At 43.7% G+C, this 27,278-nt stretch overlaps 1 protein-coding gene and 1 non-coding gene across 3 annotated transcripts; both read right to left on the bottom strand.

The window, feature by feature from the left end:
* Positions 1-318: 318 nt before the first annotated feature.
* PLEKHF1 (pleckstrin homology and FYVE domain containing 1) lies at positions 319-14,755 on the bottom strand. Of its 2 annotated transcripts, XM_077831018.1 has the most exons (3): positions 14,700-14,755; positions 3,549-3,679; positions 319-2,824 (listed from the first exon to the last, which is right to left on the bottom strand). In XM_077831018.1, the coding sequence occupies exon 3, from the start codon at positions 2,817-2,819 to the stop codon at positions 1,989-1,991; it is 831 nt and encodes a 276-aa protein (XP_077687144.1). In that variant the 5' UTR covers positions 2,820-2,824; positions 3,549-3,679; positions 14,700-14,755; the 3' UTR covers positions 319-1,988. The 2 variants fall into 2 exon arrangements, with proteins under 2 accessions (XP_077687144.1, XP_077687145.1); XM_077831019.1 differs by lacking the exon at positions 14,700-14,755 and having other exon boundaries at positions 3,549-3,751.
* A 7,499-nt stretch (positions 14,756-22,254) lies between these two features.
* Positions 22,255-22,327, bottom strand: TRNAA-CGC (transfer RNA alanine (anticodon CGC)). Its single transcript has one exon. It is a non-coding gene; the product is annotated as a tRNA-Ala (tRNA).
* Between the last annotated feature and the right edge of the window lie 4,951 nt (positions 22,328-27,278).

Below are 27,278 nucleotides of genomic sequence, written 5' to 3'. Positions count from 1 at the left end.
TTCAATTACTGCAAGGGACAGCAAGAGTCTTGGGGAAACAGTCTGCTGAGAAAGAATGAAATAAACAGAAAGGAAGCTGCAGACTTGGATATTTTTCAGTAATATTCACTTTCAAGTAGTAAATAGAAAACCCGGATGTTCAGTTCATGACTGAAGAGTTGCTGCTGAATTCACCCTAGACTGGATGTGTTTGGATCAAAGCATACGACCTAATGCTTGTTTTTTTCTTAAATAACAGCACATTGACTGGGTCAATTTTTCCCCCTCCTTGGCCATATCTTTATTCACAATCAGTTGAATACTACAAACTGCCTGGACATTAGTAGTATATTAAAAAAAGGAAAAAATTAAATCCATGAGAATAATTACTTTGAACTAATTTAAAAAAAACCAAACACCCCAACCTGGTCATTTGGCATGCAATTCAGTGTTTAGATAGACTGGACTATGGTAAGGAAAAAAATTATGTTGAAAATTACTTTTAACTAAATTCTTGCTTGAGACTATAAAATACACAATATAAAATACGCAAAAAAGGTAGCAACTGACCTTTTGTTGTACAGTTATTTGCTGCAATACAATTGCTGTTGTCTAATTTTTGCTGATAGTAAATGGTTTTAGTTACACATGAGACGAAGAAAGACTATTTGAATAGACAGTCTCTCACTTGAGATTAACTTTAATGTCAAAGTTCAATTCAAATTAAGCACATACTTTTATGCCCTGAACCTGAAAACACTCACATGTTGATAACTCTGAAGCCAGCAGGACTGCTCACGCTTGAAGTTATGCAAGTATGTTTGCAGCAAAGGCTTGGGGCCTCAACGAGCAAGTGAGTCACTGGGCATTGAGTATGTTCAGCACCTCAGAATCTGACTTTAGTTTTGACCATCCACCCATCCCTTCACCACCTCTTGTCATAGCTCTACCGCTGTGTGCTACATCACCCACCAGGCTGGGGTTCTTCCATCCCTGGGGCTGTGGAATAGAAATCTGGCTGGGTTACTGATTTTGAGACCTGTAAATAATATATATGCATGGGGTGAGTCTGCTGAGTTGAGCCAGCCTTCTCTTTCTCACCTCACCCCTAAGATAAACCTTAACTCCCCCATTACCTTCTGTCATCACAAAGGCTGTTCGCTGGCTGAGAGGGATGACTTCTCCAGTGCTGTACTAATGATGCTCCTGAGAAGTCAGCAGGGTCAGAGCCACACAAGACTTCCCCGTTCCTGAGATCACCATTTCCCCAAGGCTCCCAGCTTCAGGCAACTTGGGGAGCAAAAGGCAGTCTAAAAGTCTAACCCAGGTCTCCTGCTGGTTATTTTTCAGTATCTTACTGTACTGAGGTCAAAGGGCACCAGCCCAGGCTTCCATGTACTTTGGATTTTAGTTCTATCATTTTATATGTATTCAGTGCTCATGAGAAATCCTAGCCTTGGAGGCGGAAGTTCTCTCTCCCCTACAGAGGAGGTACACCACAGGCAGTAGCAGCACAAGCTGCCGCATCAATGGGCCTCTAATACCAACACAAAGGTCCACCCCAGGTGAGTAGTATATTGGAGACAACAATAATACTTAGCTCTTGTACAGAGATCAGTAGATCTCAAAGCTCTTAGCAAAAGACGTTATTAGCAGCCCCGTTTTACAAATAGGGAAACGGGCACAGAGAGGGGAAGTGACTTGCCCATGGTCACCCAGCAGGCCATTGGCAGAGCAGGTAACAAAACCTTGGTTTACTGGTTCCCAGTCCAGTGCTCTGCCCACTAGACCACCCTACCTTGATGTAGGCCATGCCCTGCGAGTGTAATATGACAATAAATCAGTCTCTAGTGATTTAAGAGAACTAGTAATCAGGAAAACACATGAAAGGAAACAAGATAAAGAGGGGCTAAATTTCACCCTCCAATGTACGCTCACCACTGAAAATACTGAGGGCTATGCGTGGGTCAGAATTTGGCTCCTCAAGCTTTAAGCCAAGGGTAAGAAGGTCAGCTATGGAAAGATGACCAAGATACTTCTGAGGCATAAAATTCTGCGTCTGCCGGCCACCGTTCCACTTTGTCATCATCGGATTTATCACTGTCATCACCACTAGATGGTTCATAACCAGTCATGGAAGAGTCAATCTGCTCCGGCTGCTTCTGGTCACCTTCTGCTTCCTTCTTCTTTTCTGCCATCAACTGCCTGTAGCATAGGCTACAGACCCTCAGCGGCTTGGGGGACAAGCGTGGCATCAGAAATCTCTGTCTGGAGCAGTCCCCGCACACAACGAAGCCACACTTCCGACAGTGATGCCTGCGAGTGAGCGTGGAGAACTTGGTCTGTGTGCAGCGCATACAGATATCAGTGGCCTTGTCGGGTATCCAGGGGGCAGCATGCTCCATGGAGGGCTGCCTGCCTGTCTTTGTCAGCAGATGCCTAATGCATTCCTCAAGGTGACTAAGCCATTCTTTCCTTTCTGTGAGGGAGGCTGCAGAAACGACAAAGGACTTCTTCAAAGTTTTAATCATCCATCGATTCTTCATTTGTAAGGTATCCGGCAGTGTCTCTAAGGTGACATCTTCAAGAGGTATGATGTGTTGGGAATTGTATTTCCTTTTGTTTATCACTATGCTCCCATACACAAGGATATCATTGAAAAGAAAGAATACCCGAGGCTTAGGCTTCTTGCGGCATTCTTTGGTCAAAATTCCTTCACCCAAAAGGACCCTTCCCGGCACAGCTAAGGGTTGTCCAGATGCCCCAAAGCAGTTTTCCACGGAAGCAATGCGTTGGCTGTTAATTTCAGTGTTAACCAGATGGTCCATCATCTCCTTCATTCACCCTGGGGGGAGGAGGAAATAAAGTAATAACTGTGTTCAGCAAACAACTGAATCAATCCTAGCTTCCAAAATGAACAGCAAATTTAAACAGCAGTAAGTAGTTTTTCAAAGAGCCAGGAGATGAGTTTAAGTTTTCCGGGTGGTACTACCCAGCAATGACTTATTAAAGCACTCTTCAACATGAAAAGGAAAACCCACTGAAGTGTCTGATATATTTTGTAGCAGGCTGATACTGACTATTCTCAGGAATCAGAATTCAGTTACCCATACTTCAGTTACCTTCTATCACATACTGGATAAGGTATAAAACTCTGTATTGTGGCTACAGTTATACCAGGATAAAAGTACTTATGCCAGTGTAGTTTATTCCCATTCATATAGATTCCAAAGGGACCTGTGACCATCAGAGCCCCCTCCATGCCCACTAGCAAAGGGTTCACTGCCCATGCAACAGCGACTTGTATCAAGCCTGAAACTCACCTCACTTAACTCATTGCTCTCATGATACACAATGTTCTTTATAGATTAGTAAGATATCAAAGGAAATCCAGTGACACACTGGTCATTAATATCATTGTGCAACATGTGTGTTAACACTCCATAGCAAATCATGGATACTTACAGACTTTAAAACCATAAAATCAACAACAAAAAGGGAAAAAAACAGGTTTTCTTCCAGATAATTATCTTCCCTCCTGGCTCCCTTCTCTAATGTAAACTGCATACCTTGTGTGCAACATCAGCTGAGCCAACAGTGCATTCAGTCTCTTTGAGACAGCAGACGTGGTAATTTCTGTTAGTGTCCAGGGACAGGATACTGCAAAGGGGGTTCGGGAACTGGGGACACCAAGTGCTCCCTGCAAGGCAAAGTAAGGGTAGGGAGAGTCCTACGGAGTTTGCTTGGCTGGCTGGGAGCTGTCACACAGTTTAGCACCAACAAAGCCTTCTTTTCTAAACATCCAATCTTCATTTAAAAATGGTCAATGATGGAGAATCCACCATGACCCTTGGTATATTGTTCCAATGGTTTATTACTCTCTGTTAAAAAAAAAAAATAAAAATGTACCGCTTAATTGCAGTCTGAATTTGTCTAGCTTCAACTTCCAGCCACTGGATTGTTATCTTTCTCTGCTAGATTGAAGAGCCAATTATTAAATATTTGTTCCTCATGTAGGTGCGAATGGACTGTAATCAAGTCACCTTTTAACCTTGTCTTTGTTAAGCTAAATACACTGAGCTGCTTGAGTCTATTACTATAAAGCATGTTTTCTAATCCTCTGATCATTCTCATGGCTCTTCTCTGAACCCTTTCCAATTGATCAACATCCTGCTTGAATTGTGGGCACCAGAACAGGACACACTATTCCAGCAGCAGTTGCACCCGTGCCAAATACCGAAGTAAAATAACCTCTCTATTCCTTCTCAAGATCCTTCAGTTTATGCACCCCCGCATTGCATTAGTTCTTTTGGCTAAAGCATCATAGGGGGTGCTCATGTTCAGCTTATTATCCACCACAACCCCCAAACCTTTTTCAGAGTCACCACTTCCCAGGATAGAGTCCCCCCATCCTGGAAGTATGAACTGCATTGTTTGTTCCTGGATGTATAAGTTTACGTTTGATCCTATTAAAATGCATATTATTTGCACCTAGTTTTCCAAGAGCTCCAGATTGCTCTAATCAGTGATCTTTCCTCGTCATTAGTTACCACGTCCCCCAATTTGTGTGTCCTGTTCAAAGTTTATCTGTGATGATTTTATATTTTCTTCCAGGTCATTGATAAAAATGTTAAATAGCATAGGGCCAAGAACCCATCACTGCGGGACCCCACTGGAAACACACCAGCTCGAGGATGAGTCCCCATTCACTTAAAATTACATGTTGAGACCAAGTAGTTGGTCAGGCTTTAATCCATTTAATGTGCATCATGTTTAGTGTTGTTTGTTGTTGTTTTTTAAATCAAAATGTCGTATAGTACCAAGTCAAAAATACCTTACAGAGTTCTAAGTACAGTACATCAGCACTATTATCTTTACCAACCAAACTTGTAATCTCATCAAAATAAGATAAAATTAGTTTGACTAGATCTATTTTCCATAAACCCAGATTGAATTAATTGCATTACTGTCCTTCAATTCCTTATTAATAGAGTCCCATATCAAGCTGCTCCATTATCTTGCCTGGCACTGATGTCAGACTGATAAACCTATAATTACCGTTTTTATCCTTTTTAAAAATTGGCACAATAGTTCTTCTAATTTCCCCAATGCTCTGACTTATTGAAAAATCAACATTAATTGTCCACTGAGCTCAGACAGTTCTTTTAAAACTCTTGGATAAAAGTTTTCTGGACTGGTTGATTTGAAACTATGTCTAACTTCGGTAGCTTCTGATGAGCATCCTCCAGAGATTCTAGTGGAATGGAAAGTGTTATCACTATACGATGAGACTGCATCAAGCTTTTCCCCCAAAATACGTAACAGAAATATTTACTGAAGAAGGGTTTTAGAGTAGCAGCCATATTAGTCTGTAGCGACAAAAAGAGTACTTGTGGCACCTTAGAGACTAACAAATTTATTTGAGCATAAGCTTTTGTGAGCTGCAGCTCACTTCATTGGATGCATGTAGTGGAAAATATAGCGGGGAGATTTTATATACACAGAGAACATGAAACAATGGGTGTTACCATACACACTGTAAGGAGAGTGATCAGGTAAGGTGAGCTATTACCAGCAGGAGAGAGAGAGAGAAAAAAAACCCAAAGCCTTTTGTAGTGTTAATCAAGGTGGGCCATTTCCAGCAGTTGACAAGAATGTGTGAACAGTAGTAGGGGGGGGAAATAAACATGGGGAAATAGTTTTACTTTGTGTAAGGACCCATCCACTCCCAGCCTTTATTCGAGCCTAATTTAATGGTGTCCAGTTTGCAAATTAATTCCAATTCAGCAGTCTCTCGTTGGAGTCTGTTTTTGAAGTTTTTTTGTTGAAGAATTGCCACTTTTAGGTCTGTAATCGAGTGACCAGAGAGATTGAAGTGTTCTCCGACTGGTTTTGAATGTTATAATTCTTGACATCTGATTTGTGTCCATTTATTCTTTTACGTTGCTGGCCACTCTGCCATGTACATTGGCCAAACCGGACAGTCTCTACAGAACACTTCAATCTCTCTGGTCTTGAATAAAGACTGGGAGCGGATGTGTCATTAAACAAAGTAAGGTTTCAGAGTAACAGCCGTGTTAGTCTGTATTCGCAAAAAGAAAAGGAGTACTTGTGGCACCTTAATAAATTGGTTAGTCTCTAAGGTGCCACAAGGACTCCTTTTCTTTAAACAAAGTAAAACTATTTCCCCATGTTCCGCCCCCCCCCTACTGTTCCTCACACATTCTTGTCAACTGCTGGAAATGGCCCACCTTGATTAACACTACAAAAGGCTTTGGGTTTTTTTTTTCTCTCTCTCTCTCTCCTGCTGGTAATAGCTCACCTTACCTGATCACTCTCCTTATAGTGTGTATGGTAACACCCATTGTTTCATGTTCTCTGTGTAAATAAAATCTCCCCACTGTATTTTCCACTGCATGCATCCAATGAAGTGAGCTGTAGCTCACGAAAGCTTATGCTCGAATAAATGCGTTAGTCTCTAAGGTGCCACAAGTCCTCCTGTTCTTTTTACTGAAGAAGGGGAATTAGCTAAACTGCTCTAAGGCACCTTTATACTGGCAAAACTGCATCCACGTTAGGAGTCGTACCAGGATAACTATATCGGTGTTAAAAACAGAAAAACTACACCCCTAACCAACAATTATATTGATACAAAAAACTGTGTGGAGACCAGTCCGTAGAAGTCAATACAATCTTACAATGCCTTTTTAAATGTCACTCCTGAAAGGTGCTTGATAGACAGGCATAAAAACTAGAGCTCTGTCTGTACAGCAGGGCTGGCTCTGGCAACCCGCTCATCACTGCACCCCTACCCTAAAAGGGGTTGCCTTTGCAGGTGTGTCCACACTAGCGCTTTTTTTTTAAACCTGTTATTAGCAACTGGTTCAGTTGTACTAAGTGCTAGTGTAAACAGAGTGCAATTGTTTTTACCACCATCTACACTCGCATTTATTGCTAACACCAGTGCAGCTGCACTCCCTGCTGCTAATGGGTGGAAAGTCTGCTAGTGCAGCGATCTAAGTGCAGTCTCCACACCCACTCAATTCTTAGCCTCTCTGATGAGACTACCAACTAAGGCTGCATAGACAAACTTTCCTCTAGGCACTGGAATGAAACAATTAATTGAATTCAAGGATACCGCTCACCACCCAGATGGTAACAGCTCTGATCACTGCAAACCCAGGCTGGAACCGAAGCAGAATTCCAGAAGTGGAAGGCTGCATGCTCTATTATCAATTCTCTGAGCTATCCCCTGTGAGCCTCCTCTTATTGGACTGACAAGACTGAAAAAAAAAAAAACCCCAAACAAGCCAGCCCACACAACCCAACCCCTGCATTTATCACACCAAGTGTTCCTTTTGTTATTTGTGTTTCCAGTTAAAGACACGTCATTCTGAAAACTTTCTGAATAGTACTAAAGGAACTAGATCACAGCATACTCATTCCTCCCTCTCATCTCCACAACGCTACTCCCCTGTTCAACATTTTTTTATTTTAAAAGTACCAGGTTACATGATGTGAAAGTAACTCCTTTAAGTCCCTAATTTGGTGTCAATTAAATACCTTCATGCTCATGACGTAAAATCTTCCTCCACTTACACATTTAAAATGCTGTTTGTGTTACTGGTATTGGCCCCAAGACTCTGGGTCTAGGTGTAATAATCCACAAGAAACCTCATAAGAAACTGAATCACTTCCTTTTAGACAGCAGTAGCTCAGAGTTCACAGGGGATGTGCATAGGTCTTTGTTTGTTAGCGTTTCTTATAATGGCTAATACAAAACTACTTGTTATCTCAAAAACTTAGCTTTCAAAAGATCTAAAAGCCACACAGTGCTTAGACTTCTTAGCGTCAGTGATGGAGACTACATGGAGAAAATTCTAGACAATTTACATTCATAGGGCATTTTTCATCTCAACACACCCTTTCGGGGTAGTGATAGGGAAAACACAACCACCTCCAGAGTAGTAGCTTAAACATCATATAGTGACACTAAGCAGTTTCTAAAAACAGCAGCAGCCAATCAAAATTACTGGAGACAATGAATTTAGAATGTGGCCAGAAGACTGCTATTAATAACCATATAATTTACAGGAACCTTAGGGCCAAGTTTTCAAAAGAGCTCAGCTCCCACTTAGGAACCTAGATGAAGTGGCTGTATTTTCCAAGCACCCATCAGTTGTCATTGAGTAAAATGGGCATCCTTGGGTGCTGAATCTGCCTGACCACAAATGATCAGGGCCATGTCTTTAGCAGACATGTAAATACAGTGCCTTTAGCAGCAAGGTGCCCAAGGCATTGGCTTCTGTATGAATTTAGAGGGAAAGCCAACATTTCTTCTGGAGCACCTGTGTTTTCCTTGGCAATCTTTCTTCCTAATAAATGATGGAACCACAACAGCTACTTTTTGCGTGTTGTTGGGATTATGTCCCACACAGGCATAATGAGGCGAATGCAAGCTATAAGCAACCAAAAAAAGGACAAACCCCTGACCTCCCTTGAATTCAGGGAAGGCCCTAATGACCCTCTGACTCACTTCTGTCAGGATGTACAGTATTTCTTCAAGGCTATGAGACAATAGATTTGATGGATTCAGACTGCATTAAGCACATCTATTCATTAATGTGTAGTGTAGTCTAAATCCAACTGCAACCTCTACCATACACTGATGAATGAGGGAAAGTAGCACAAAAATAGCAGAGATTTTATTCACTCTTCCTCTGAAGGTTACACAGGAAAATATCTGTCTGTCATTGGAAAGTTTCTCTGAAAAATAAAATATTAGCAGACCATGACTTCTGCTCTGTGAAGTTTAAACCAAGGAAAAAGAGCAATAATTGTGTCAGGGATGTTTAATGGGATACAAATGCCACCAGGCCCATCCCACTAAGAACACAGCTGAAACTCCACACCCATCTACTCCACTCCCACATAACACAGTTGTGCATCCATTTCCATATAAGAGTGTTGCGGGAGGCAGCCTTTCCTAGTTATTTCATGGTGGTGCTCATGAGCGATATTAGAATGGGACTTACAAGCACCTTATGCCAGAAGGCCTAAAGGAGCAACATTTTCTTAAGTAATGTTCTAGAGACATTTTCCTTTAAATAAAGGTATTTTGAATGTTGCATTATGGGAATAACTGTCTTCCCCTTGTGTTGGGGAGAGTGGAAAGACAGTCTCAGTGTCACCGCTTAGCTGGTTGGAGCAGATGAGACTCCTCCAGCCTAGGTGGTTATCCTGCAGGCATAACAATGCCAGGATTTAACTTCTGCACTTCCCATTACAGCGAGTCTACAATCATTTTTCTCCCTCCTGCCTACACAGACATTGCACAATAAATGGATGAAAGGTTTAAACAGAAGAATGATTGCGCACAGAGGGCACAGCATGGCCCTCGGATAAATGCCATGTACACTGATTTTCCAGATCTGGAGTCTTGCCTGCTTTTGGACACGTACAAACAAAACCTTAGGAGAGGAGCTTTGAGCACAAAGGAGATAAGAAAGACACAATGATACCCAGCCAAAAGAGAAATAGAAGTAATAGAGGAGAGACTGAAACAAGGGCAGATTGGTGTGGGGGAATTCAGGAATTTTGGGATTATCAATGCAGAATTGGATAGGTTTTACAGAGATTCTTAATCCTGTTTATGGCAATCTCACTGCATGGTAATATAAGAGCTTGACTCCTGGGTTCTATTCCCAGCTCTGCAACTGACTCACCATGTGATCACCTCCTCTCTTTCCCATGTTACTTATCTGTACAATAGGTAAAATAAGCCTTAGATCTCTCAGAGGGACTCTGTGAGACTATTAGGGTATAAAGTGATTTTAAAAGGGTTGAGTATGTGTAGTGTGTTTAGTAGCTAATTCGAAAGGTGGAGCAGGGTTCAGGACAATGCTCTGGTGAGAATCCCACCACGCCCCATTCTTTCCCAGATGTTGTGGGGTTGGCTGGCTTCTCATTAGGCATTGGTCCTGGACAGTGGAACCCCAATCTTCCATATTAGTCTGTGACTTTTAGGTCAATCCTCTATTTTAGAAGAATGGTAAAGTTTTGTAGTGAGTGGGAGTGCATGGATGGTCAGGAAAGAGACACAGGGAGAATTCTATATACTTCCTAAACTTCTAAATAAACTGACAATGTAATCCCAGATTAAGGATATGCCGCCAGAAGACACAGGGTAAATTTTCATAAACACCTTACTGCAAGTCAGTGGGACTTAGGCTCCTAAATCGTTTAGGAAAATTTTTAACTATCATGCTTATTTTGGCTCTTACACAGCACAGAACACTTGCAAATTTTGTTACACCAGAACAATGGGACAACAGACTGCGTGTAAACACCCTTTCCACTCCCAAATGAGAGAAAAACTAAAGGAACTACCTGTCCAGTGGCTTGGATCTGGGGATTATATTCTTGTACCCAGTACCCTAACCTGTTACTTTTTGAAAGAAGAACTATTAATTACCCAAGTGGGGGGGAATCCTCCAAACCACTGCTTGTTAGTGTGTTGCCAGTATGGGGTCAGATGGGCAAAACAGTTTTATTACATATCCCTGGTGTCCCATGATCCCACCCATGGATTTCTGCCTCTACAGTAAAATTTGCTCTGATTTAATCAGTTCAAAAATATGAGAAGTTCACTTCCCACCTTACTCCCCAAGGAATAAATGGTTTATTAAAGTGAGTGTATACTTCTCAGATAAATGGTAATTTACAGTTTGTTTATGGATTATGCATCAGGTTGCAAAACCAATTTTTCTTTAATAACATTGTGATTAATTTAAAATGTTATTTAGTTTTCTGTACAAATGGAAGGCACTGCATGAATTTAGGGCTTTTCTTACTGGTAAATAAAACAGACTTCTGGGAATATGCAATATTGTATTCCCTCCCCCCCACCCATGAAGTGAGACACCATAATTTAGGAATAATAAAGTAACAAGCAAATTAAAAAGTCAGGATGTAATTTCTGATCCAGCCTATTAATTTGGGAAAATATATCATTTTTGTTCTGCTTGTATCGAAGTCTGCTCAGAGACATCACATTAGTTATTAAATGAAATGCTAAATCACTACAGTATATTTACCAATAAACAGTAAAATGTGGGCATGAATATACATACATAAACACACAGGTGCCAGTCGTGATGGTGGGTTTGTGTAATGTGGTCACCGGTCCATCAACTCATTACAAATAGCCATCAAACGGTAAAAACTTTCTCTCATTACAGAACAAGCCCCAACTGGTGGGAATAGCCATGTGAGAGAAGTATTGTGTACACACAGATTTGTAGGAGGAAGGAAAGGAAAGAAACAGAACGAAGGCACAGCCAAAGCAAAAACGGTGTGGGATGGTTGCATACTAGTCTAATTTCCCTGGCATTTGACAAACACCTTTTTTTTTTTGGTATTCAACTTGCTCTATAGCTAGTTAATATATATTAGCTAATGAATACTGGTGAAATACACTGAACTCTTTGTTTCCACAATTCGATCATTTGGAGTAGTAAATTATATATTAAAAAATTAAATACTGTAGTTGATTAACGTGACAATTAAACACAGTGCACAGCTGTTTCAGTCCTTTAAACTGAAAGGGAGCATGGCTTTGGCGAATACTGCCTCAGGAACAGTGCAGCCAGGGGTGAAAATAACTTAAAGAACTTACCGGTACTCTGGAGTCCTGAGCAGGGGGCATGGCTCTTGACTGGAAGAGGCATGGCATCAACTGGAAGAGGCGGGGCCTTTAAATACCCAGGCCCTTTAAATCAAGAATTAAAGGCCCAAGGGCTCCGGCTGCAGCTGGGAGCCCTGGGACCTTTAAATCACCCCCAGAACTACCAGCTGTACAGGCAGCTGGGAGCCCCGGGGCAATTTAAAGGGCCCCAGGCTCTGGCCGCCACTACCGCAGCAGAGCTCCAGGCCCTTTAAATCACCGCCGGAGCCCTGCCACCGCTACCCCAGGGCTCCAGCAGCGGGGCTCAGGTGGCCGCTTTGAAGGGCCCGGGGCTCCCCGCAGCGGCCGGAGCCCCGGGCTCTTTAAAGCACAGCCAGAGCCCTGCTGCCGCTACCCTGGGGCTCCAGCTGCTGCAGGGAGCCCGGGACCCTTTAAAGCGCCAGCCTGGGGAAGCCGGTGCGGCCCGGCACGGCGCACTGGCTCTTGCCGGTACACTGTACCGGCTTTCTTTCACCTCTGAGTGCAGCACAGGTATTTTTCACCCTGATTAAAAATGTTGAGCACAGTTTTCAAGCCTATCTATACACAATGACTTACGCAACCTTTAAGTGTTAACCACAGAGGCCTGGTGGGTTTCCTATGGAGAAGTAGAAGCCTCAGCAATGGCACCTCCCCCCAGGTGCTGTAATCAGCTGTGAGTGCAGGCAGGGGATACTCCAAGTGCTTTGGGGAGTCCATGAGAGTTACCACACAGCCACTGCCCACTCAGAGACCTCCATGTCATCACTGATATCCTTCCAGTAAAGAGACCTGGGCATGTCTCCCTCTGGAACCCTTCAACAGAGCACCAGCTGGAATCAGGCTACCTTGGCGTGTGATCTTGTCACTAGCTAATGTGACTGCAGCTGATGAAGGTGTAAGTACCTTCATGGGGAGAAAATACTTGGGACTAAAGGACTCCTAACTTAGTGGAGAAAGGCATGAATGGCTGGAACTTAAAGCCAGACAAGTTCAAATAAGAAATAAGGCACACGTTTTTAACAGTGAGGTGATCAACCGCTAGAACAAAGCACGAAGGGAAGGAGTGCAGACTCTCTCAATTTCTTGAAATCTTCAGATCAAGCCTGGATCCGTTTCCAGAAGATACGCTTTAGTCAGACACAAATTATTGGGCTCACTACAGGAGTAACTGGGTAAAGTTCTATGGCCTGTGGTATACAGATCACACTAGACAACCTAATGGTCTCTTCTGGCCTTAAAAATCTAATCAGATCTAATCTTCTGTATGTAACATCAAGGCTGCAGGAAGTGTTGCTAGTAATCAGTAGTTAGCACTCTTCTTTTTTATCTTGGTATTAAACATATGCCCCAGGATGGTATTACAAACTGCTAAGTTACAGAGATGCACACTCTGCAAGAGTAGAGAGATGGAAGGCCATAACTGCAAGTGAAAAAGTAATGTTAATTGCTGACACAGATCAGTTGTTCATGAATACAAACAGAAAGCTGGAGTCCATTTGCATGAACAAATACACAGTTTGCTTGGGTAAACCCAGCAACTGTGCAGGCCAATCAAGCATAAAGCTGTTTTTGAAGGAAAAAAAAATCAAAATATAACTGTAGATGTTGCAATTAAACAGTTTCCTGGTTTCACCTCAAAGCATTTCAAACTATATTGGTTCAGTTATAATACTGATTTCCTGAGTTCCACACAGACCCTGGTCTCCCAGCACCTGAAAGCTGTCTGTGCAGATCACAATGCCACATAAAATGCATGATGCATAATTCCTTAGATGGCAAAAAGTTACAAAATTTGCAATTGATATTGAAACATGGTCATGTATTTTAGCAGGACTAAGCCTATTTTTCCAGAAGGAAAAAAAAAAAAAAGATAGTAAATACTTAGCATATATATAGCTCTTGTTAATCAGGGATCTTAAAGTGCCTTACAAACATGTGAATTAGGTGAGTATTACTATACCATTTAACAGATGAGTACATCACTGCTAATCATATACATTAAGAAAAGAGATTAGAAACAGTGCAATCACATTACAGAGGAGTTATAGAAGGATTATTATTACTGTTATGATTCAGTATTTGTAAAGCACCAACAACATGCTCAGTGTTGTAGAAGACACAAATACAAAGAGTTTACTGTCTAAAGGATAGTGAGCAGAAAAACAAAGGAAGTCCCAGGAGCTATGCTGGACTAAATCATACCCTGAAGGATTCTTGAGCATTTACTGTTATGAATTTTCTCTGCTTAACACTGTTTAAAATGCACTCTGTGCTTCATATTACTGGATCTTGTTTATAGGACAGAGATTTCCAAACATGTTGCTCAATGCAAATATTTCTAAACTGACTCAGGGGAAAGATGACACTGGACTGGGAAGATTTCTGCGTGGCCTTGTACCAAACTCTAAGGGCCCAGTCCTGTCACCCTCACTCACAGTGCGTAGTACCTTACCATGCAAGAAGTCCCACTGATTTCAGCTGAACTTTTTTGTGGTGCAAGGTGTAACACTGGCAGGGTCTGGCTCACCCTCGCTGTGATTCAGTTCCCTAGCTGGGGATAATAATACTTACCTACCTCACAAGGTTGTGAGAAAAAAAATGTATTAAAGTTTACAAGGTGCTCAGATTCTCGCGTGACTAGGAGTAGAGAAGTACCTATACAAATAGACCCGATCCCACTCCTCGTGGGAGCCAGTGAGTACAACCATGTCACCAACGCGGTTGCAGGGACTTAACACCTGCTACCTATTTACTCGCAATAGCTAAGCGCTGGGCGCTCCCCTGTGAAATGCAGCCAAGGCGCGATCCCCGGCGTGGCTCTGCCAGTGACACGTGAAAGTCAGCTGGGGTGCGGTAAAGTTCCTGCTGTTCCTGACTCAGGGCCAGCTGCGGGGGACGCGCTGGAGGGGGCCACGGGGGGAGCTGAGGCGGGCTGGGGTCCTGCCGCGGGCAGCGAACGCCTCTCCCCCTGCACACGGGCTGGAGCAACCCGCCCCGCCCCTGCGCGCTTTACCTTGTGCCTTTCCCAGCCGGATCCCCTGCCTCGCGACCCGTCCCGCCGCCGCCGCCGCCGCCGCCAGGGGCTTCGCAGACTCCGCAGATCCCCGCTCCCGGGCGCGGCCGAGGCTACTGCGCTCCGGCTTCCCGCGGCCCGCACCCCCCCAGCCCTGGAACGCACCGCAGCATTCCTCGCTGCCCCTCAGCCAATCAGCGCGCGGCAGCCGGAACAAGACCGTCCGGTTCTGGAACGCTCCGACTCAACATTCCGCTCTGACCACGCCCCTCTGTTGGATCTCGCCCAGTCGCAACGCCAGAGTGAGAGCCCGGCCAGGGGGCTGAATGGAAGCGGGTGGGGCAGATTGCAGGGGCACGGAGGGGCGTAGGGTCCCCAGCCGCGGAGTTCGGGCCCCCGTAGAGTATGGGGAGGTGAGAGGGGAGCGAGGCTTGGGGTAGCCAGCAGGGGGTGAGGGAAGGATCCGGCTGCAGGGCAGGGCACCCAGCTGCTATGAGTAGGGCGGGCAGGAGGAATCATCACGGTACTGGCTGGGGAGCAAGGGAGCCACCTAGCCGCGGAGAGAAGGGACGTTGGGACCTCCAGCTGTCCAGTGGGACTAGGAATAGAAGCAGTTCGTGGGAAGTTTTCTGTGTCAGCCCAGACCCTGCTGGAGCCTTTCTCTGTGCCACGGGCTGTGTGAGAGATGGGGCAGATCATGGCCTGACTTGCTGAGGTTCAGAGTGGATGCCTGAAGTATGTAGAAGATCTGGAACTTCATGCATTCCAAAGGCTTGTAGAAGTTTGCCTGTTGTGGGGTTGGGCACAGTTTTAGTTTCTGGATGCAGTGAAAATCATGTCTTGTTGTATCTCTCTTCTGTTTTGCTTTCAACCTCATGGATGAAATCCGGAACCCATTACAGTCCATGGGAATTTTGCCAGGGGACAAGACTCTCACCCTCTTTGTTTCTCCTTGTTTCAATGATGCCCCTCGCCGCTGTCTTTCTCCAGCGCACCACCAGCCTCATGAGTGCTTTTGTGGATGGTGCACTTCGTACTGCGCTCCTGCTTACTCTCCTGAAGCACAAAGGGCCGCAGTGATGGAAGCTGAGTGTTGTTCAGAAGGCCACTCCCCATGAGAAAGTTTTCAGGCAATGCTCCTCTGAATGGAGCTTGTGGTTTTAGGTACAGGAAGTTCTCCCATACTGACAATGATCTAATACAGCAAAACTGTAAGGGCTGAGTGACTCGGAGATGGTAGAGGTCGACATTTGCCAGTTTCTCCAGGGCAGCAAAACTCCTAGGTCTGGCCCTGAGAACAGCATGCATCTGGGGGGCGCTATATAAGTGGAACCTCTGGGCAGGATCCTCGTGAGCAGCACTGCCGCAGTGACAGCTTGCTTTGTTGCAGGGCTATCCCACATGATTTTCTCCTAACCTGTGAGACAGCTGGAGAAGTGCAGGCTTTGGAATTTTACAAACACAAAACTTGCTCCTCCTCTTCCCTCAGAGTGCCCTGGTGTCACTTCTCAAGTCTTGCATTTTAGGGTGTGTCTCATTGAAGTGTGGCCCAGACTGCAAACAAGACACATTATAATGCACAAAAATAGGCTTTCAGGATGGATTCATTGTAAAACAATGTATTAACCAGAGGTTATTGAAGTTCAATAGGCAACGTGTCATTGGTCCATAGTCAATAGGGACATCCACTTAATTTTAACACATGACCAGGAGCAGATTTCAAGTAATGCATTTAACAGGCTTTAAGAGCTATTTTATTGGGACACTTCTAAAATCTTGTGCAAGATAATTTAACTTCATTGTGTGCTCCTGAGATGGAATTGCAATTGCGGTTTTTAAAGTCTCTTACATAAGAGAGGTTATGAAACTATTTATTACTGTTAAAATTTTGAGACACATGAATTATTTTGTACAATGCAGCTTGATTCTTAATATTTACACAGACATGCACTGAAAGTGCTCATGAATGCAATATTGGTAAATTACTGCATGATTTCTTGTATGCAGCATTGTTGTAGCCATGTTGGTCCCAGGATATTAGAGAGGCAAGATAGGTGAGGTAATAGCTTTTATTGGACCAACTTCTGCTGGTGAGAGAGACAAGCTTTCCCCAACAGAAATTGGTCCAATAAAAGATATTACATCACCCTGGGCTGGCCTTAAGGAAAGTGGTGCCCTGTGCGCACTTGTTTTTAGGTGTCCCTGCCCCCCATTGTCCTTGGCCCTCATGGGTGCTCCCCATTGCCCCTGGCCCCTGTGGGCTCTTCACCCCTAACCCCTGCAGTGTGTCCCCCTGTGTCTCTAACCCCTGCACCTCTCCTGTGGGGAAAGTGACCTGGATGCATGGAGCAGCTGGTATTGCTGCTCTCTTTCCCCCCTCCCCCCACGCTCCCGAATGCTGCTCCTCCACGTCCCCCTAGGGGCTGGGACGGGGAGGAGTGAAGAGCAATGCCCAGGTGGGGAAAGTGACCTGGATGCAGGGAGCCCTGATGCCGCTCCCCACTCACAGCCCTGATGGGGGCGCGGAGGAACATTGTGGGGAGCAGTATCTGTGGGTCACTGCTCATTCCCCCCCATGTTCCTCCACTGGGAGGAAGCAGGGAGAAATCTGGACACCTCCCTCCCCCACCAGCGCTCCCCTGCCAGCTGGGAGCAGCTTCCGACACTACACTGCACTACACAGCGCACCTTTGTGCTGCTGCATGTCGTCCGTCTGACTATGGCTCCCCTGGGCAGTCTCCCGGGTGACTCACCCCTAAGGCCATCCCTGAGCTCACCCGCCTTGTCTCTACATGATTCCTTGTAATCTTATGTCCATTTATGCTCTCTGAGGCCATTACTGGGTGAAAACCCCACATTGGTTATTAGGGCCATTCATTTCATGGGATCATTGATCTATCCCAGCAGCGTCCTTATTAAAGAAATGTGACTGTATTGAGTATGTGCTGCCTTATGACTATCTTGTGTATAACGACCACAGTAAAATCGAAACTGTCTATAGCCTGACATCCCTAAGTCACTAATCTCTGAGTGCTGTGTTGTTGTTGTTTTTTTAACAAACGCCGGCTTCTCTATTTTAGGACACGTGTGCTCACATATAAACCCCAACTTAAAGCTCTTTGAAACATTGACAGTTCACTAATTTATGTTCCAGATGAAGAAGACTGAGGAGAGGACAGAGGAGGGTACTTGACAAGTCAGAGCCAAGACCCTGCTCCAAAAGCCTGCCTAGGGAAGCAGAAGGAGTTCTCTTCCCACCTTCCTTTAGCACCTAGCCTTAAACTCTACATAACAGCCATGATTTTCTGAGTCCGTGTGAGTGCTGTGGTTGGGGTGCACAATGCAGTTGGTTCAGTGTGACTATTAAAACCTCAATTCTCACAATAGTGTAATGTCCTTGCTCATATACTGATGGCAATACACTGGCATCCCCTCTGCCCTGAACATATTTTGTAATTCCTTCTGTGTTCTGTAAGCCCAGGGATGTCCATGTCAGAGCCCTAAGCATATTTCTCCTGCCACATGCCATTCTCCTCCCTTTACATGGCTCTAACCACCACAGACACAGTACGTGTAATAAACAGGCTGCTCAAGATGGAGAGGACATCAGAAACCTGTAATAAGCACAGTCACGGAAAACATACACTTATTTTCCATGTATATGTAGCACTTTACGGTTCTTGAACAAGCATCCATCTTGCAGCTACAGTTCCGGCCAACGAAGCTGAGATGGGCTTCTTCAGAGTCATTAGTAACACTCCTTTGATGAGGGTTGGCATATGGCCACTCAGATTAGACCAAAAATGGATGCACATTTTCAGTGCCTTATTTGGACACCCAAAGCCTGATTTTCAGAGATGTTTGAGCACCCACAATTTCAGTTAAAGTCAATGAGAATTGTGCATGTTCAGCACTTCTGAAAATCATCCCCCTTTCAGGTGTCTCAAGTTGGGCACTCAAAAATGGAGGCACCCAAAGTTAATGGAAGCATTTGAAAATTTAGATTTACTGTGGTGACTCTGCATAACCCGCATTAGATTTATGAGCCTGCACTGGTCTATAATTTAGAGACTGGCTCGCTTTCCCAATTTTTAATGAGAATTGATGGATCTCTCAAGATATTAAATGTTTCTTGTCCAAGTTTTAGTTTTCTTTGGTAAGAAGAATATGGAAGTAGCTCTGTATATTTTAAAGCTAAAACATCTGTGTAATCATGGGAACTTACAAGGTCAATTTTTGTCTGTCAGCCCTTACTTCTTGATACTGTTCTTCATACTTCATAGTTGTTTCTGACTGTTGAAAGTGGACTGACTAATTGTGGGTATAAATGGTATGCCATTCCTGCCATCTTTACTCATGCACATAGCCCATTGACGTTTTGTGAGTAAGTGTGGCTGGAATGGGCCTTTGAAGGGCAAATATATTTTTGAAAAATTGGGAGAGGGAAGCGGGCTCAGTTTACAGCAGCACAGAGTAGGCGATGTTGTTGAGCTCAGGTTTTCACTCTTAGAGTTTTATTCTGAGATTCGTTTTTCTGTGCTGCTGGTGAAGAACGTTAAGGGTGCTGTCCAAATACACCAGAGAAAGAGAAGCACTGAAAAGGCAGACTTCTCTAAACCACAGTTTGTAGGAAACTGATATATTCCTCCCTCCCCAGCCTTTTGACTGGAAATGGGTGTTAAAAACTATCTCCAAGTTTAACTGCCTTCAGAATTATACCACAGAATTGGATAGATCTCCATGTCTTACAATGTAATACTTAGCTCAGTGCTGTTTGCTTAATACTTGCAGTCAGATATGCAAAGGTTGCAGCAGGCAGAAATCGGTGCACTGACAAATATATCAAAAGCTGTCCTAGGACTCTGTGTAATTCAGGTCTAGCCAGTAATCTTTCATAATGCTTAAGCCTTTCTTTTTCCAGGTGTTAAGCTCGCTTTGAATCCATTGTTATCTTCTCCTATTCATATCCTTTATCCCAATGACTCAATGTTTTGAATGCGTTTTCTCTGGGATTTCTCGTAATAATTGTAATATGTTCAACCCTTTTGACTTTTCTGAAGTGTGATTAAGAACGGCCATGTTGGGTCAGACCAAAGGCCCATCTAGCCCAGTATCCTGTCTTCCAACAGTGGCCAATGCCAGGTGCCCCAGAGGGAATGAACAGAACAGGTAATCATCAAATGATCCATCCCCTGTGGCCCATTCCCAGCTTCTGGAATGCAGAGGCTAGAGACACCCTCCCTGCCCATCCTGGCTAATAGCCATTGATGGACCCATCTTCCTTGAATTTATCTAGTTCTTTTTGAACCCTGTTATAGTCTTGGCCTTCACAACATCCTCTGGCAAAGAGTTCCACAGGTTGACTGTGTGTTGTGTGAAGAAATACTTCCTTTTGTTTGTTTTAAACCTGCTGCATATTAATTTCATTTGGTGACCCCTAGTTCTTGTATTATGGAAAGGAGTAAATTATACTTCCTTAATTACTTTCTCCACACCAGTCATGATTTTATAGATCTCTATTGTATCTCCCCTTAGTCACCTCTTTTCCAAGCTGAAAAGTCCCAGTCTTATTAATCTCTCCTCATACGGAAGCTGCTCCATACCCCTAATCATTTCTGTTTTGTTAATATTTTTAAGCACTGGACTGTTGAGCAGATCTAGCACCTGGCTTGGCTGAACATTCTGTGACTTATGATTATCTTTATTTTCTCCATCCCCACTCAAAGTGGAACAGTTCAACCAACTGCTGTACAATGCTAGGGAGGCTGCTGTCTCTGAAAGTGTATATCATTCCTAGTCTGTTAGCCAGTCACACTTGAAAATTGGCTTCCTTTCCTTAGTTCAACTTGGCCCGAGTGCCTCAAGTGGAAAAATAAACTCACAGTTTTACAAAGAATCCTAACGACCACTTGTTAAAGGTCTATGGAGCTAGGACTTTTTCAAGTCCTAAAAATTAAGCATTTGTGAGACCAGTCAGAAAAGCTAAAACTTGAAGTACCAGCTTTTAAAGTCCATTTACCTGTTTGTAGTTGTAGCTATCTAATCTGCTGCCCATTGCATTTTTTCTCCAAAAACAACTGGTTTCTCAAGAGCATAAATATCTTCAGCCCAAGTGGGTTGCAATTATTTCAAAGCAAATAAAGGAAATTGCAGCTGTTCAGGCTGAGTCAGCCAAAGGTAAACTCTGTAGGGGAGAAAAGGGCTCTTTATTATCTTCTAGTGGCAAAGTTATTACAACAGCCTGCAGGAAAAGGATTAGTCTATAATGTTAACAAAAACATCTGTTAAATCCTGAGCTAAGTGTATGTTTAACTGAGCATTTTAAAAACATCAGGCATTGTATAAAACTATTCTGAACACAATTCAGTGGAAAGACTCAACTAACATACTTAGGAGTTCAGAGCCCATAGGGTCTTAAGAACTCCAGTGGGCACTATTTTTTAATCTTCATGAAACGTGATGTTAGACAAAACGAGCTTTAAAAACAATGCCATATAGCGATCTGTCAATCAGGAATTCTGCAGTGTGTAGTGTGATTATAAAGGTTTATTAGCATGAGTTTGGGATGATCATACTACTTATGTGTGGCACAGCCAATGTGTAAGTTATGCACATATCACGAACAACTGCCAATAAAACCTTTATATCATACCATCCTATCTCTTGCATGAGCCTGATCTGGCTCCCACTGGACTCAGTAGAAAGACTCTTGTGATGAGAGCTGAATCAGTGTATTTTAGAGTTTACAGAATTTGTGTTAGGAATATTTATTGTACCCCCTTTGCTAAAAAAGCCTTTGAGTCCAATTGTGCAGAGCTCACAGAAATAATAGAGCTAATAAATGTTTAAATCACCTGCAAAATGACCTAAAATAGCATTTCTTAAAAATGTCAGTTTCCAACAGATCATTAATTCAAATAGAGAAGTCTTGATGTTCTGTCAGACACATCTAGTCCATTTGCTGGAAGTAAATTTTGACACAGGTTGACTTTGAAGTTAGCCTCTCATTGTCCCATCTTTCCTGGTGCTATTGTCCGAGTAGGTCTGGCTGACGAATCAACAATACACTCTTCCTCTTAAAAACATTACTATTGTATTTTGCTCATGTACTGAGCTTTATTCTAAGGATCTTAAAAGTGTTTTATAAACCGTAATTAAGCGTAAGCCTGTGAAGAAGGTAGATATTTTATACCCTTTTTTACAAATAGGTAAACTAAGCCACAGAGAAGCAGAGTGACATAGTCAAGGTCATGCAGAGCTTTTGATCACACTTCCACTGAAGATGGGAATAATGGGAGCTTTGCCATTGATTTCAGTGGGGAGTAGAGTCCGATTCAATGAATCACTGGCAGATTCAGGAATAGAACCCCAGAGCCCAAAGAATCATGGGACCTCAGGAGGTCATCTAGTCCAACCCCCTGCTCAAAGTAGGACCAATCCCCAATTTTGCCCCAGATCCCTAAATGGCCCCCTCAAGGATTGAACTTGCAATCCTGGGTTTAGCAGGCCAATGCTCAAGCCACTGAGCTATCCCTTCCCCCCCCCCACAAGACACTGTTTCTGCCCGGTTTCGAACCACGGACCTTTCGCATGCGAGGTGAACGTGATAACCACTACGCTACAGAAACCACTTAAAAATTTTCATGGAAAATGCAGGTATCAATCCTGCCACCTCTCACATGCTCAGTGAGTGCTCTACCATTTGAGCTAATTCCCCATCCATGACTCAAGTTCCATGCTCCTAACTACTTGACCATATTCCATTGCTTGAAGTTGAAATTATGGAAGCTATATCAAATATGTGGGATCACCCTATATTCATTAAAAAGAAATCTGCAGCTTTCTAGGGTTGCACATTTGGATCATCCTAGTATTACAATTTGTTGTGATTCATCCCTATCCACACCCGGATAAATCAGTATCTTAAAAACTGTCATTTGCTGTATGTTTATACAGTGTTGGCACAATGGGGATCTGACCTGGTTGGTCTTTAGGTGTTGCTGCAACTTAAATATTAATGAATAATAATTAAGAATAAATATGTAAATTACACAGGATATTCCTATGTTATATAGAGAAATAACAAATTCTGTTCTTACCGAGGGTTGAATTCTAAGAAAAAATAGGAAAGCGAAGTGTTAAACTATCATAAAACCATTTGTATTTAGCAGCATTTTTGGCAAGGTTTCAAAACACTTTTATTGTTAGGCTCTGAAGAAGTGTTTTGCTTTTGCTAACGTTTGCGCTTAGCATTGGCAGTGTTTTGTGCACTTCCATACTTGGAAAAGTCTAGGAACCATGTGCTTCATTTGTCCCTTGCCAGTTTTGGATGACAAATAGCAATAATGAGGCAGCTAGATGGAGAGAGGCTTTTTAGGGGTTTCCCTAGGAAGTAAATAGCAGCTTTAACAGCTTGTTCTATTCACAGTAGATGATACACTTAACCTCAACAATTATATGAGGCCTGATCCAAGCCCATTGAAATCAAAGGGGGTTTTACTATTGACATCAAGGGGTTTCGGATCCAAGACATAATATATAGTTTAAGCTCTGTGTGTATCTATCTTTTTGACCCTAAAATACGGAGGTTGAACATTCTCCTCAATGAACTGTACTTTATACAATGCCATAAATATGTATAGTACTATATGAAAGGAATGAGTCACAAATAAATAACAGACTCAAAACATCTTACAATTTAAGGCATGAACAAGTAAAATCCCCTTATTTATACTTCTCTGGTCAAGTTGAGAATCAGTAGCAGAAGGGTGAGTAGTGTCGGAAGAACATGCAAGAATGCATGCAGAAGTGCAGGGAACGTAGCTGAGACAGAACTTGCTCCTTTCGAGATTTTGGACTCGCCCTGCCTCCAGACAGCTCCTGACATCCTGAACTAGATTTCCTACCCTTCCCTTCAAAACTCTGAAGGCAAAGTGTTCAAGTGGTGGTGACCTGGGATCTGGTCATTTTCTTATGAACTAGCCAGCTTCAGGATGTCTAGTGTACTTTCCGTCTAAGGAAATGAGTGTATGTCCAAAGCCTCCCCAATGATTTACATTATAGCAAATGTGGAGTGATTGCTGAAGCTCTAATAACATTGACATCACTGCATAAACACCATAAAGATAAACAAGAAGCCTCCAACTTGTGTCCATTTCAGAGGAACCAGCAGTTCAGAAGTGAGTATTTGCCTAGGTTCTCTATTTACTCTCACTTTCCGGACATTTAGATTGTATCCCTATTTGGGAACCCCTTATGAGCTTATACATGGTTTTGTTCACAGGCTTTTCAATGCTGTAATTAATTTCTCCTTACCACACTTCTATGAGATGGGGAAATATATTTATCCCCATTCTGCAGATGAGGATCTGAGGTACAGAGAGACTGCGACTAGCTTGAAGTCAGTGGAGCTATACCAGTTTACACCAGGAGAGGATCTGGCCCATTGATTTCAACAGTGGTGAGGACTTCTACTGACTGGGAAACTATGCCTGCCCTTCTCTGCTGAGCATCAACACACTCTGCCTCACCCTTACCATCTCCAGCTTAGATTATGGGAACTTCATTTATTTTATGCCACAGAGAAGCTACATTTACAGCAGGAAGCAGACTGCTCTTTGAGCAGCAAAGGCAGATGTAAACATAGCTGCAGGTCAGAGGCTTCTTGTTCATTTTCTGACTGGAATCAAAGTTATTGATTTAATCCAGAAGGGCCTAAACAGGCTTGAAGCTGGTTATCTCAAATATCCCGTAATCCGCTGAGAGAGCTGAGCTCCACAGGGACAATGCCTCAGAGACTCTCAAAGGTATATAGGTGCCTAACTCCTATTGGTTTCAGTGGAAGTTAGGAGCCAAAATACCTCTGAGGATCTGTGCCAAGGTAACTAGGAAATCCCAGGATAAAACTGTCAGGTGTTTGGGGCAGAATGCCCTTAATTGTGTGAGCCCACTGCTGAGACTGAGCCCTCGACTGACAGTATCCAGCTCCGAATGCCAGGACTGCCTTTTTGTTGATGCTTCTGCCCAGTAATGACCCTTTCCCATGACCAGCCTCTGCAGAAACACTGAGATGAAAGGGTATAGAAAAGAAAAAGAGTGATGAATTTGCTAGAACTGTGAGATATGATCACTGTGTTCAGTGCTAAATAAACTCAGCATGTAAAATAGGTGTGAGGAAAAGACTAGTGTATAAAAAAGGTTGATACAATTTAGCTGGACTGTCTGCAAGTATATATCTTCTGGCTTTAGTTGCCAAGCTTAGCTAGTGTAATTCTGTGCATGTTCCTGTTCTGAATTCTTTCCCCTCGGTGTTGCTATTTTATTTAAACAGTGATCTCATATTCAGTGTGTGCTTTTATTGCACAAGGTAAATCATGATGAACGATTAGGTATTTCAAACACTAAAACTTGGGTAGATTAGGCATTCAAATATTAAAACTGAAAAAACCCCATAACCCAGAACAGGGTACAAGAATGCGATAATAATCACTTAATTTAAAAACTTCTAAATGTGTTCACCTGTGATTGACTGATTATTCAGAGACACATAAAAAGTTTCATTGAAAAACCTCACTTTGCCTGTTGATATGCCTTTTACTTACGTGGTGAATGTATTTCTAGTCTCTCTTTACCTCAGTTTACGTCTACACTACAATTAGATACCCATGGCTGGCCCATGCCAGCTGACTCAGGCTCGCAAGGCTTAGGTGAAGGGGCTGTTTAATTACAGGGTAGCCATTAGGGCCTGTGCTGAAGCACAAGCTCTGGGACCCTCCCTCTTCACAGAGTTCCAGCCTAATCCCAACTGTCTACACCGCAATTAAACAGCCCTTAACCCAAGCCCTGTGAGCCTGAGTCAGCTGGCACAGGTCAGCCACAGGTTTTTAATGGCAGCAGTGTAGAAGTTAGAAGAGAGTTAGAGTAAGAGCAGAATTGTGCCATCCATAGGACAGATCGGGGCAACTGCCCCGGGCCCTGTGCTTTGGGACGCGGGGTCCAGAGCAGTCTGGGGGGTTAGCAGGGGCTCTGGCGCCGGCAGTAGAGAGTGACCTGGCCCCAGCCCATCCTGCCGGCTCTGGGCATCACTCAGGGGAGGGGACGGAAGCAGGAAAGGGGCGGGGGCTTGGGAAAAGGGGTGGAATGGGGGCAGAGATGGGGCAGAGCAGGGGTGGGAAGAGGTAGGGTGGGGCAGGGGCTGGAAGAGGCTGGGGCTTGGGGGAAGTTGTGGAGCGGTGGTGAGGCCTAGGAAAGAGTGGGGGGTGTCCAAGGCCCTGCACCCTCCCAGGGACAGCACTGAGTAAGAAACTCACACATTGAAGGTAAAATTCATCTCAGGAAGAGGGCCCACACAACGCCCACTTTTCTGTGTTAAGGTGAGGGGAGGGCTGTACATTCCCACAGCACTCGACTGAGTTTTGTGCACACAGCATATGTGCGAAGAGCTCTGACAGGTCCAGAGAGTACAACACAGGAAAAGTGACCACGCGCTCAAGGTGCCCTGCTGACATCTTGGTAACCCTAAGAGCAAAGCTCTAGTTGGGTGTGATGCCGCCGGTGTGAAATGTGGCACTGCCAAGGTCAAGGAGCACCCCACAATACATCTTTAAAGGTAGGAGGAGATTTGTGGACTCCTGGACAAATGGAATCTCTGTCAGCCTGGCTGTGGAGGTGAGGGGGTGGTAGGTTATGCCGGCTATGGGAGTGTTATGCTGATCTGAGTGAGGAGGAAAGCTATAGAGGATCACATCTTAGTCTCGAGGAGTAAAAGAGCTGCCTGTGAGAGAGGGAAAAGGGATTTCTATAGGCAGGGAAGGTTGGTTAAGGTTTGAAGAAGCAAACTTGTGGGTGTGTATCTGGATTGAACTGAAATTCCAAGCCATACAAGAGAACCTCAGCACCAATCTTTACACCTAGAACTAAAAGTCTGGTGTAATATTAGAACAGCGGTAATGGAAATGTTTGAATTTTCAGGGCTTAGTATATTTACAAGAACTGCAACTGATTTTTAGTGCAAAAATAACCCTATGTACCCAAAAGAGTCCCCTGACTCCTTCCTTAAACCACCAACGTTACTGTATACAGAGCCCATTGTAATCTGCTGGGGAAAGGTGAGTAGGTGCAGTAAGGTAACCAGGCTAGTGGACCCTTGGGGCCTGCTTCTCAATTACACTAAGGACCCTTTACACCACTTTGGCAGTGTAAAGGGGCCATAAAGTGAGTGTTAGTTACATTTATGCCCAGTTTAAGACCCCTTCATGCTGCTAGAATGATGTACATAAGAATGGCCATATTGGGTCAGACCACTGATCCACCTAGCCCAGTATCCTGTCTTCTGATCGTGGCCAGTGTCTGGTACTTCAGAGGGAATGAACAGAACAGGGCAGTTTATCTAGTGAGCTGTCTCATGTTGTCCAGTTTCAACTTCTGACAGCCAAGGGGCCTTAGTGTAAATGAGACTAAGGCCCTTAATGTACTGGTGCCTTTATATTATTTTTATAAATTTGGGCTTAGCTCCTTGAGAATTACCTGCTCAGAAGGAAGCCCCGGTATACTGGCTGTTCTGTTCAGCTAGATTCAATA

The sequence above is a fragment of the Eretmochelys imbricata genome, chromosome 12 (assembly GCF_965152235.1).
Source record: "Eretmochelys imbricata isolate rEreImb1 chromosome 12, rEreImb1.hap1, whole genome shotgun sequence".
NCBI classification, from domain to species: domain Eukaryota; kingdom Metazoa; phylum Chordata; order Testudines; family Cheloniidae; genus Eretmochelys; species Eretmochelys imbricata.
Note: the sequence above shows the minus strand (reverse complement) of the source record. Positions and strands in the feature narration are given on the sequence as shown.

Excerpts from the sequence above, each read along its gene's own strand:
- PLEKHF1 (XM_077831018.1), bottom strand. The coding sequence starts at position 2,819 with ATGAAGGAGATGATGGACCATCTGGTTAACACTGAAATTAACAGCCAA.